This window comes from Rousettus aegyptiacus, unplaced genomic scaffold (genome assembly GCF_014176215.1).
Source record: "Rousettus aegyptiacus isolate mRouAeg1 unplaced genomic scaffold, mRouAeg1.p scaffold_m13_p_15, whole genome shotgun sequence".
Taxonomy (NCBI): Eukaryota; Metazoa; Chordata; class Mammalia; order Chiroptera; family Pteropodidae; genus Rousettus; species Rousettus aegyptiacus.
The window spans coordinates 24367023-24379928 of NW_023416290.1; the positions used below are offsets into that span (position 1 = coordinate 24367023).

At 35.6% G+C, this 12906-nt stretch overlaps 1 protein-coding gene across 2 annotated transcripts in view; it reads right to left on the minus strand.

The window, feature by feature from the left end:
* UBE2V2 (ubiquitin conjugating enzyme E2 V2) overlaps nt 1–156 on the minus strand; it is a 36124-nt gene extending 35968 nt beyond the window's left edge. For both annotated transcript variants that reach the window (XR_004954608.1, XM_036232866.1), the window contains exon 1: nt 37–156. Coding sequence is in view for 1 of the 2 variants with exons in the window: in XM_036232866.1 (XP_036088759.1) it covers nt 37–52 (16 nt within the window). In the remaining variant the exon portion in view is untranslated. The remainder of the gene's footprint in view (nt 1–36) is intronic.
* Between the last annotated feature and the right edge of the window lie 12750 nt (nt 157–12906).

The following is a 12906-nucleotide window of genomic DNA, read 5'->3' on the forward strand; positions in this document are numbered from 1 at the left end:
AGAGGGGAAAAGCCCACAGCCCGGCCGGGAACCGACCTGTGGAGACCGCCATCTTCTCCTGCAGCCGACGCAGCCGTCTGCACGCACGACGACGCCTGCGTCACTTCCGGGAACGAGCTGGCCGGCCTGCCTTGCAACTTTATCTCGTAACCGTGGACTCCGCCCCCGTCAGCGGGTTCTTCAGCTACCTGGGAAGGGGAATGGTTTTTTGTCTCTGCGTGGGCAGCTTCCTAGACTCCACAATTCAAAACAAAACGTTAAAGAAAAAATTTATAGGGAGGGTCAAACGACAGAGTTAAGTCAATTACCATAACGTGGTGCAAAAGACAAAGTGAAAATACTTAAAAGGCATGTGCAGTGGGACTGAGATCAATACCACAGCTGCGGGTACCACGAACGTTTACGTAGTGCTGTAAGGAAAAAAACCGCGCTGGTTTTCAAACCTTTAGTGTGCTTTAAAAAATAAATATGTGTGCATAACATCTATAGCAGTATTTTACATTGATTAAATATTGAAATAATAGTTCATTATGTTAAAGTACATTGTTAAAAACCATAGCAAAATGTGGGCATTGACAAAGCTGTGTTGAAAATGTTTTAAAAGACTTGTGCAAAATATTTCAAGAAGCCCCAAGAATTAAGTCAGCTTATATTTTACTCGAGCTATGCATAATAGTGAAACGATTAAAATCTGTTAAATCATTTTAAAGAGTATAAAATTTCCAAGTAATTAGGAAGAATTATATTCAAAAAGCAAAGATTTTTACATCCTTAGTTTTCACACAAGCAACACAATAGAAATGTTGCCATTCAGTGTTTTGTAATCATTGTTTAGATCATTTTAAAGAGTTTGAGCAAAACCGACTATTACCTGCAAGCAAATTCTCAATGGATTAAGAAAATGATCCAGAAAATAGCAGTTTTGTAGCTTATTTTATACATTAGAATCTAAGTGGGAGACCTAAGAAGTACACGAAATCCATTGGTGGTAAGTAAGTTAAGGGGGTGGGAGAAAGCAAAGCAGGGCAATCTCTGGGATTAGCTACAAAGCGAAATGGAGATACATATTTATTTTACATTGGTGGGTACAGGATAGTTAATAATTAGCATTTAAAGCACATAGAGATGGTATGTAGGGGGACAAGATAACAATGAGAGATTCTGTGGTCTTGTTCTCTGGTGTGGTGAAGGGATTACTTTGACATTCCAAGGGTATGTTATCTTAGAATCAGAAAGACGACAAACAGGCTTACTTGCACTAAAGATGGACCTATCTCAAGAAAGCTATAGGCCTAAGATGTGACTACCCACTATGAGCTGCTTTAGTTAGGAATTTTTATATTCAGATCATCCTATGTGGCTAATTTTGGCCTCCTGAGTTTGTAGGGCCTACCATGTGAGCCTCCCCTGAGCTGCTCAGATTTGGTATGTGGCCTCTTTTTCATCCACAGTATCATAGCTCTCAATAGCTGCTTCATACATATAGGAAATAGTAGTTGATGCTATCATCCCCGTTTTATAAGAAATAAAATTAACCTCAATTTTAAAGACTTTCCTAAGAGCACAGCTATCAATAATTACAACAGAGCTGAGATTTAAAGTCCTGACTCTGCAGTCAATGCTCTTCATTATTGGTTTTCTTCACAATCCCGGGCCTAAGAGTAGATGTTGATGTTACTTTAGTGGTACTCACCAGCCTGAAACTAACTTTTAGTGGTAATTGTTATGCAGGGGCGGGGCGTGGGGGTGGCCGGGCGATTGGTGTTGGGGGCGGGAAGGGCCTGGTAATTACATCTCAGATTCTTAGTTCATTCAGTCCTGAACACTTACACTTACCTTATCTCTTACACATGTAAGAAGCCTTGGGAAAAGAAAGATCCTGTTCTTAATTTCTGAATCTGGAGTATCAGCTACATTTTCTTCCCAGATGGCCCAGCTGTACCCTCTAATATGAAGTGACACATATAGAATTCTTTTAATATTTGTTCATTCTCTTTGGTAGGCAGCCTCTAAGATGGTTCTTGGGACTTTTGCAGAAACATAGTGGAGTGAAAGACGTCCCTAGATCTCTCCCCTTGAAACGACAATAAGCCAAACATCTAAAACTCAACAAAATACACCCAAACTGTACATGAGCACATCCAAGCGTGAGACCTGCGCATAAGAGCTACCATAGGTCAGGACCCCGGGTGTCAGGCAGTGAACTAGGAAAAATAAAGACACTGCCTCTCACAGCATGTGGAGCTCCCTGCAGAGGGAGAGGGGAGAAGGAGCTGTGAGTTCATAAGGCAAGTTCTCTGATCATGCTGGGGTAGCTGTAAGATCTCCTTGGCCAGCTGGCTGCAGGGCCCAGTCATCATGGCAGAAAGCAGGGAAGTGGCTGGCAGAGAAACAACAGTTGATTTTTATCGATTGCGGTTGCAAAACCTAGGCTGAGCCGCAGCCCCCAAACCCCATCCCAGAGGGCGCCTCCCCCATATCCTCCGAGACCAATCATCTTGGAGCCCCAGGGGAATCTGAGCAAACACTGCGAAGACTGTCACAGACACTAAAAGGCACTGAAACTGAGGGTAGCGAGCATGATTAAATATCAACAAGAAACTTTTTGAGAAAATCATTTTAAGCTTTTATATAAACCAGGGATCCAAGAGGCTTAGATGCCACCTACTGGAAAACAAAAGAAAAGGCCCTTTTTTACAACAGGCTAAAAAGAGACCTTTATGTTAAATCTTTCTGGAAAAGCAGCAGAATACACTTCCATAAATGCCAAGGTGGAGAAATAATCCATTAAACATCATGAATAACCAAGGTAACAAGGCATCTCAGAAAGAGAAAAATCTCCAGAAAAGAAGCTTACAGGCATAGAAATATGCGACTTAAATGACAGAGAATTTAGGATCATACTCCTAGGAAAACTCAATGTGTTCCACAATGAGTCATACCAACAACTTCAGGAATTAAAAAAAAAAAAAAAACAATTATATGAGCAGAGCAAGGAGATTGAAACCCTCAAAAAGAACCAAATAGAACTTCTGGAGATGAAGAACACACTGCAAGAGATGAAATATGAAATAGCAAGCTTGGGAAATAAAGTCGACCAGGTGGAGGAAAGGATCAGTGATATCGAAGACAGAAATCTAGAAATGAATCAGAAGGAAAAAGAGAGAAACTAAAGAATGAAAAATAATGAAAGAGAAATTAAAGAACTAGCTGATACCATCAGGAGAGGAAACATAAGAATAATGGGCATTACTGAAAGCAAGGAAAAGGAGCAGAAACTAGAAAACATTTTCATACAAATAGTGAAAGAGAATTTCCCAAATCTAAGGAATGAGCTGGAGCTTGGAATTCAAGAAGTCAATAGAACACCCAATTATCTCAACCCAAAAAGGCCTTCACCAAGACACATGGTATTAAAGTTATCAAAAATCAATGAAATGGATAGAATTCTCAAGACAGCCATGGAGAAAAAAAACAGTAACTTATAAAGGTAAATCCATTAGATTATCCTCGGACTTCTCTATGCAAACCTTACAAACAAGAAAGGAATGGAATCAAATATTTAAACTACTAAGTGAAAAAACTACCAGCCTAGAATAATGTATCCAGCTAAGCTCTCCTTTAGATATGAAGGAGAAATTAAGATTTTTCCAGACATACAAAAGCTAAGGGAATTCTCTACTACAAGGCCTGCACTGTAAGAAATACAGAAAGGGGTCAGTTCACCAAAAAAAAAAAAAAATGAAAAAACAAAATACATAATTAGGAGTAAGGCAACTGGCAGGCAAATAGAAGCAGAGAAGTACATTCCTTACTAAGAATGGGGCATTATAAGCTTAAATATTAAGAGAATTGTTATAAGATAGTAATGAACATTCAGCATACATAGGAACAAATTGAGATAACAATGACTGAAAAGGGGAGGATACAAAGATCCAAATTCGCAAAGGAAAATGGGGATAAGGCACACACAGAAGAAAAGGGACAGCTGTATATATGTAACTATCCTTTACGTATTCGTAATGGTAACCATACACCAAAGATTCAGAACTGAAGAATATAATAAAACAAGAAGAACCAGAGGTAAAACCCGAAAAATCAAACCAAAATAAAGAAAACAGAAACACAGGGACAAGGAAGCAATGGAAACACCGAGCTACCAGAAAGCAAAAGATAAAATGGCTATAAGAAGACCTCGTATTTCAATAATCGTCCGAAATGTAAATAGACTGAATTCACCAATAAAAAGGCACAGAGTTGCAGAATGGATCAAAAAACAAAACCCACCCATATACTGCCTCCAGGAAACACATCTCAGCTCCAAATATAGATTCCAAGTGAAAGGGTGGAAAATGATCTTTCAAGCAAATGTCATTCAGAGGAATGCAGGAGTAGCAGTACTAATATCAGACAAAATAGACTTCAAAATAAAAAAGGTAAAGAAAATTACAGAGGGACACTTCATAATGATAAAGGGAATCATGCACCAAGAAGACATAACATAAATATCTATGCTCCCAATCAGGGAGCCCTGAAATATGTAAAGCAATTACACAAATAAAGGAAGAAAGAGACTAAAGCACTATTGTAGTAGGGGTCCTAAATACCCCACTGTTGGACATGGACAGATCATCTAAATAGAAAATTAATCAGGAAATAACATCCTTAAATGACACATTAGACCAACTGGAGATAATTGACATATACAGAGCCTTCCATCCCAAAACAACTGCTTATACATTCTCTAGTGCACATGGAACATTCTCAAGGATTGACCACATACCAGAACACAGAGATAGCCTCAATAAATATATGAAGTTGAAATCATACCAACCATATTCTCCAATCATAATACTTTAAAACTAGAGATCAACTGTAAAATGAAAGTGAAAGGAATCACAAATATATGGAGGTTGAACAACATACTACTGAAGAATAACTGGGTCAGAGAAGAAATAAAAAGAGAGATCAAGAGATACATAGAAATGAATGATAATGATAGTACAACATATCAACTTTGGGGACACAGCAAAAACGGTTATAAGAGGAAAGTTCATATCATTACAGGCCTAACTCCAAAAACAAGAATAAGCCCAAATAAACAAATGCTTCATCTTAAGAAAACTAGAATAGCAAGAACAAATGAGGCCTAAAGTCAGCTGAAAGAAAGAAATTAAAATTACAGCAGAAATAAATGAAATTGAAAACAACAACAACAAAATGATAGAAAAAATAAATACAAAAAGGAGCTGATTCTTTGAGAAGTTTAATAAAATTGACAAACCCTTGGCTAGACTCAAAAAGAAAAAAGAGAAATGGTACAAATAAACAGTATCAGGGGTGAAAAGGAGAAATTACAACAGATATGGCAGAAATACAAAGCATGACACAAGAATACTATCAAAAGTATATATCGCCAAATTTAATAACCTAGAAGAAATGGACCAATACTTAGAAATAGACAACCTTCCTAGACTGAATCAAGATCTGGAAAATTTAAATAGACTGATCAGCAGTATGGAAGTTGAAACAGTTATCAAAAATCTACCAAAAAGTCAAATCCAGGACCAGATGGCTTCACCAGTGATTTCTACCAAACATTCAAAGATTTAATACTTATTCTCCTCAAACTCTTCCGGAAAATTAAAGAGGAAGAAATTCTTCTCAACTCATTTTATGAGGCCAATATTACTCGATACCAAAACCTGGTAAAGATAACACACAAAAAAAGAAAACTGCAAACCAATATCTCTCAGGAACACAGATGCAAAAATCCTAAATAAGATACTAGTGAACCAAAGACAGGAACATATTAAAAAGATTATATGCCATGATCGAGTGGCCTTCATCCCAGGGGCACAGGGATGGTTTGACATATGCAAATCGATTAATGTGATACACATGTAAACAAATTAAAAAATAAGAATCATACGATGATATCATTAGATGCGGAAAAGGCCTTCAACAAGATACGGCATCCATTTATGATCAAAACACTTAACAAAATCAGTATAGAAGAAAAGTACCTTAGCATCATAAAGGCCATCTATGAAAAACCCTCAGCCAACATCGTACTTAATGATGAAAAACTAAACACCTTCCTTCTAAGATCAGTAACAAGACAAGGGTGTCCACTATCGCCACTGTTATTTGACATAACATTAGAAGTCCTAGTGAGTGTAGTCAGTCAAGAGAAAAGGCATCCAAATAGGAAACAAAGAAGTAAAACTGTCATTATTTGTGGATGACATGATTCTCTATATAGAAATACAGTAAAGTCTCTGCATACAAAATCAATGTTCAAAAATCCATAGCATTCCTATACTTGAATAATGAAGCATCAGAGGAGGAAGCAGAAAAAAATAATTCCTTTAGCTATTGCAACAAAAAGAATGAAATACTTAGGAATAAATCTAACAAAACATGTGAAGGACCTATGTAATAAAAACTATAAGACCCCATTAAAAGAAATTGAAGAAGATACAAAGAAATGGAAAGATATTCCATGTTCTTGGATGGGAAGAATCAACGTAGTTAAAATGACCATGTTACCTAAAGCATTATACAGATTTAATGCAATGCCCATCAAAATCCCATCGGCATTTTTTAAAGATATAGAAAACAAAAATCATCAGATTTGCATGGAAAGCACAAAAGACCCCAAACTGCCAAAGCTATTCTGAAAAAAGATCAAGGCTGGAGGCATCACTCTGCCTGACTTCAAAGTATACTACAAAGTGACAGTAATCAAAACGGCATGGTATTGGAAGTCACTCTGCCTGACTTCAAAGTATACTACAAAGTGACAGTAATCAAAACGGCATGGTATTGGCAGAAAAACAGACATGCAGACCAGTGGAACAGAATCAAGAGTCCAGAAGTAAACCCATATTTATATAGGCAAATAATTTTTGACAAAAAAGCCAAAAACATACAGTGGAGAAAGGAAAGCTTCTTCATTAAATTGTGCTGGAAAAATTTGAAGGGCACTGGCAAAAGAATGAAACTAGACTGTCATCTATCACCACACATCAAAACTAACCCAAAATGGATTAAGGACCTGCATATTAGACTGGAATTAATAAAATGCATAGAAGAAAACATAAGAACTAAACTCGTAGGACCTTGGACTTAAAGATTATTTTGTGAACTTGACCTCAAAGGCAAGGGAAATAAAAGCAAAAATAAATGAATGGGATTAAATCAAACCAAAAATCTTCTGCTCAGCAAAAGAAATCATAAGCAAGGTAAAGAGAGAATCGTCTGAATGGGAAAATATATTTGCAAGCAACACCTTCGATAAGGGCCTGATATCCAAAATATACAAAGAACTCATACAACTTAATAACGACTTCCAGAAAAAAAATGAATGTTCCAACCAAAATATGGGCAAAGAACCTGAACAGACCCTTCTCCCTAAAGGACATACAAATGGCCAACAAATAGATGAAAAGATGCTCAACATCGCTAGCTGTTAGAGAAATGCAAATCACAACTACAATGAGATACCATCTCACACCTATTAGAATAGCTATAACAGAACAAGTAATAATAAATGTTGGAGAGAATGCAGAGAAAAAGGAACACTCATACACTGCTTGTGGGACTGCAAATTGATACAGCCACTATGTAAAACAGTATGGAGGTTCCTCAAAAAACTAAGAATTGATCTACCATAGGATCCACCAATCCTTCTACTGAGTATTTATTTACCCCGAAGCTTTGAAAATCCATATCCGAATGGTACTTGCACACCAATGTGCATAGCAGCATTATTCACAGCGGCCAGGGCATGGAAGCAACCAAAGTGTCCTATGATAGATGATTGGCTAAAGAAGCTGTGGTACATATACATATACACAGTGGAATATTACTCAGCCATAAGAAGAGATGAAATACTGTTTGCTACAACATGGATGGATCTTGAGATAATTATGCTAAGGAAAATAAGCCAGACAGAAAAAGTTGAAAATCACATGATATCACTTATATGTGGGATATGAACCTAAAAGCAACAAATAAACAAGACAAACAAACAGAGACTCATGGACATAAACTATGAACTAGTAGTTACCAGAAGGAAAGGTAGTTGCGGGAGGGTTAGGTAGATGGGATAAAAGGTGTCAAATATGCAGTGAGAGAAAGAAATCTAACTGTAGGAGTTGAACACACAGCACAATATATATATACCTTACTGTGAAGTTATACACCTGAAACTTACTAGATTTCATTAACCAATGTCACCATAAAAAATAAAAAGTAAAAATAAAAGAAAAGAAGAAAGGACTGAAATTAATCACCTAAGCTTCCACCTTAGGAAACTGAAAAGAGCAAATTTAATCCAAAGTAAACAGAAGAAAAAATTTTTTTAATCAAAGCAGAAACCAATGAAATTGACAACAGGAAATCAATAGAGAAAACCAACAAAAACAAAAGCTGGCTTTTTGTAAAAATTAATAAAATCAATAACCCTCTAGCTGGCTAAAAAAAAAGATGAATTACTAATATCAGAAATGAAAGAGGTGGCATCACTACAAATCCTATGAACATTAAATAAATAACAAAGGAATACTAAGAAAATATCTATGTTCTCAAATTTAATAACCCATATGCAATGAGCCAATTCCTTGATAAAGACAATCTGCCAAAACTCACAGAAGAAGAAATAGACATGTGAATATGTCTATATTTATTTAAAAATTGAATCTATAATTAATAATCTTCCAAGACAGAAAGCATCAGGGTAAATTCTATTAGACATTGAAGGAAAAAATTATACCAATTGTCTATATTCTCCTTCTGAAGTTAGAATGGAGAGAATATTTCATATCTCATTTTATGAGGCCAACATTACCCTAATACCCAAACCAAAAAAAAAAATTACAAGAAAATTATAAACCAACATGTCTCTTCAAAATAAATGCAAAAATCCTAAACAAAATATGCACCCCCAACTAAATAGGATTTACCCCAGGAATGCAAAGCTGTACACATGAAACCTATATAATTTTATTTACCAATGTCATCCCAATAAATTCGATTAAAAAAAAAAAGGAAATGTGGTAGATACATACAATGGAATATTATTTAGCCTTAAAAAGAAGGAAATCCTGTTATATTCTATAACATGAATAAACTTTGAGGACATTATGTTGAGTGAAATAAGCCAGTCACAAAAGTACAGACACTACATGATTCCACTTACATGAGGCATCAAGGAGTCAGACTCAGAGGGGTAGAAAGTAGAATGGTGATTGCCAAGGGCTGGGGGGAGAAGGAACAAAGAGTTACTACTGTTCAGTGGGTATAAGTTTCAGTTATGCAAGAGAAAAAGTTCTAGAGATCATCTGTACAACAATACTTCACTGAAGACGTAAATTTTTGTTAAGAGGTATGTCAAATGTCATCTGTTTTTTAGCACAATAAAAAAAATGGCAGAAGTAAAAAAAATCAATTAATGTAATCCCTCATATCTACAGGATAAAAAATTCATAATCCTGTCAATAGATGTAGGAAAGCATTTGATAAAATTAAACACCCGTTTATGATAAAACTCTCAACAAAACAGAAATAGGAACTTCCTTAACTTAATAAAGAATGTTTACAAAGAAAATCTACAGCTAACATTATAGTTAATCGTGAGAAACTAGAAGATCTTCAATATGATCAAAAACAAGGCAGTGATGCCCTTCTCACAACTCTTTCCTAACATTATACTAGGGAAGAAAGAAAGTGTGTTTGTTTGCCAAAAATGTGATTATGCAGAACATTTTAAAGAATCAACAATAAAAATCTCCTGGAACTAATTAGCAATTACAACAAGGTTGTAGGATGCAAGGTTACTATACAAAAGTTAATCACTTTCCTATATATCAGCAATGATCAAGTGCAATTTGAAATTAAAAACACAATACCATTTACATTAGTACCCCCAAAATAAAATACATATAAATTTACAAAATATGTACAACATCTATATAAGCAAAATTATAAAATTCTTATGAATGAAATTTTAAAAGCCTTGAATAAATGAAGAGCTATCCTGTGTTTATGGGTCAGAAAACTCAATATTATCAAGAGATTGGTTCTTTCCAGGAAGCTATTTTGTAGATATTGACAAACTGGTTCTAAAGTAATACCAAGATGAAAAAAACAAAAAACAAAAAACAAACAAAAACAAAAACAAAAACAAAAAACAGAATACCAACACAATATTAAAGGAGAACAAAATTGGGGACTGACATTACCTGACTTCAAGACTTATTATAAAGCTTCAGTAATCAAGACCGTGTGGTATTGGTGAAAGAATATACAAATAGATTAATGGAACACAATAGAGAGACCATAAATAGACCCATAGAAATAAAGTTTAGTGATCTTTGACGAACAGCAAAGGCAATATAATGGAGAAAAGATAGTCTTTTTGACAAATGATACTTGAACAAATTGTTATCTGCATGCAAAAATGCAATGACTTTTAAATCACAATCTGTGAAAGAAAGAATTGATAAACTGGACTTCATTAACATAAAAAAATTGTGTTGTGTGAAAAAATATTATCAAAAGAATGAAAAAACAAACCACAGAATAGGAGAAATATTTTCAAAAGATGCACTAATAAAGAACAGTTATTCAACATATTAAAAGAACTCTTGAAACACAACAATCAAAAACAACTTACTTAAAAAATGGGTCAAAGGCTGTAAAAGGTAAATCAACAAAGAGTGTATACACACAGCAATCAAGCATATGAAAAGATGCTCCATCATAAGTCAACAAGGAAATTCAAATTAAAACAACAAAGAGATACCACTACATGCCTATTAAAATGATCAAATTTGGAAAACTGATACCGCCAAATGCTGATGAATCTATGGAGGAACAGGAATTCTCCTCCATTGCTGGTGGAAATGCAAAATGGTGAAACCACTTTGGAAGAGAATTTGGTGGTTTCTTACATAAACTAAGCATACTCTTGCTATACAATTCAGCATTTTTGCTCCTTGGTATTTACCCAAAATAGTTGAAGGTTTTTGTCCATGCAAAAACTTGCACACAAATGTCTATAGCAGCTTTATTTATAATTATCTAAACTGGAACCAACCAAGATGTCCTTCCATACATGAAGGGAACCCAGGCAATGGAATATTATTCAGTGGTAAAAAGAAATCAACTATTAAGTCATGAAAATATATGGAGGAAACTTAAGTGCATATTGCTTAGTAGAAGAAGCCAATGTGGAAAAGTCTACATTCTGAAAAAGTCAAAATTATGGAGACAGTAAAAAGATCAGTGGTTGCCAAGGCTTGGGAAGGGAGAAAGAGATAAACAGAGTACAGAGGACTTTCAAGACAGTAAAAATACTCTATATGATAATATAATGGTGGATACATGTCATTATACATTTATCCAAACCCATAGACTGTACAACACCAAGATCAAACTCTAATGTAAACTATAGACTTTGGGCGATGTCATCCTCAAAAAATGAAATTGCTAGTTGTTTACCAGCAAAATGAGTTTATTTTGGAACAATAGAGAATCGCAAATCAGCACAAGCAAGCTATGGTGAATCACAGGAAAGTCTGAAGAAATAAAGGGAACTTTAGCTTTTATTAGATTTTAGGAAGAAACTGGGGAGGCTTGTTTTGAATGAAAGTTTACTGGAGAAAAATGAGAGTTCAAGGTTGTGGCAGTTTCTCATTGACTGCAAGCATTGGTTCATACGTTGTTGTTGGGGCAGGGAAAAGTCTTCCTTCCTTTTCTTAAAAACAGGAGACAAAAATTACTATGTTAAAAAAATGTGCTCTCATCAAAATAATTCTTATCTTTCTTTTTCCTATTGATTATGTAGGCTGCCATGAGTGGTATGTGCATGAGAACTCTTCCTTCAGGCTTCCCACCTCTATTTTAAATGAGATTTTATTTATTTATTTTCACATTCCTTCCTTTTCATTAAGATGTTTCCTCAAAAGTTTTGCTGATCAAGAGTCAGGTTTTTTTGTACTTAGTAGTTTTGTCCCTTGGTGCCTGGAAGGATGTTTCCTGGTCACCATGTCCCGCATCAAAGGGAAAATGCATAGGAATTGGAAATTATTGAGACACTTTTGAGTAACATGAAAGGGTAGGAGGAAGAACTCTCCAACACTTTCAATCTAAAGCCTGTATTTTATCAATGTCGTAAGCATTGAAGATCATCTTGAAGCGCTGAATTAGCTTCACTCTACTGAGTATATCATTTCTACAGAATTTGCATAGGCAACAGATACAGAACTTAAAAATAACTATGCAAATCAAGAGTTAAAAGTAGTATGCTAAATCTAGTTTTATGACGCTTCTAAACCAGGCACCCAAACCTAAAGGCAGCCAGCGAAATAGATCAAAAGATCATAGAGTGTCAGGGGAAGTTTGATGTAACTAGTGTGCTTGTTCATATCTTGCATAACTGAATTTCTACCTCTCTAGAAGTATTTATCCATGTGCAGCAGGTGCTATTTGCTATCACACAAACACCTCCTTGTTCAACAAGTAGATAATCAAGGGCCAGGTGTTTGTCTAAAACTACTTTAGCCAACAAGTCCAGCAATTGTTTTTGGGTTGATTTGCATTGGGTATGGAATCAAATAGCTCTCCTAATATTAGGGAGAGATTTTTGATCATGTGTTCATTGGCGTTTACTCTGACTAAAGGACAAAAGCTCTCCCAAGGGCAAACCAGGAATCATGTATGTCCCCTGAAAGTTCCCATTTAAAGTGGCTATGGAGGCCTACTGAGGCGAATCAATGGGAGGCCTCTGATTTGTTATGGATGTTAACAGGTACAATTAAATGTCCCAAAAAACATTAACCTCCAAATTTTCAGCTATCTAAGCCTTCATATGCCCATGGGAAATGCTGTCCACTGCAA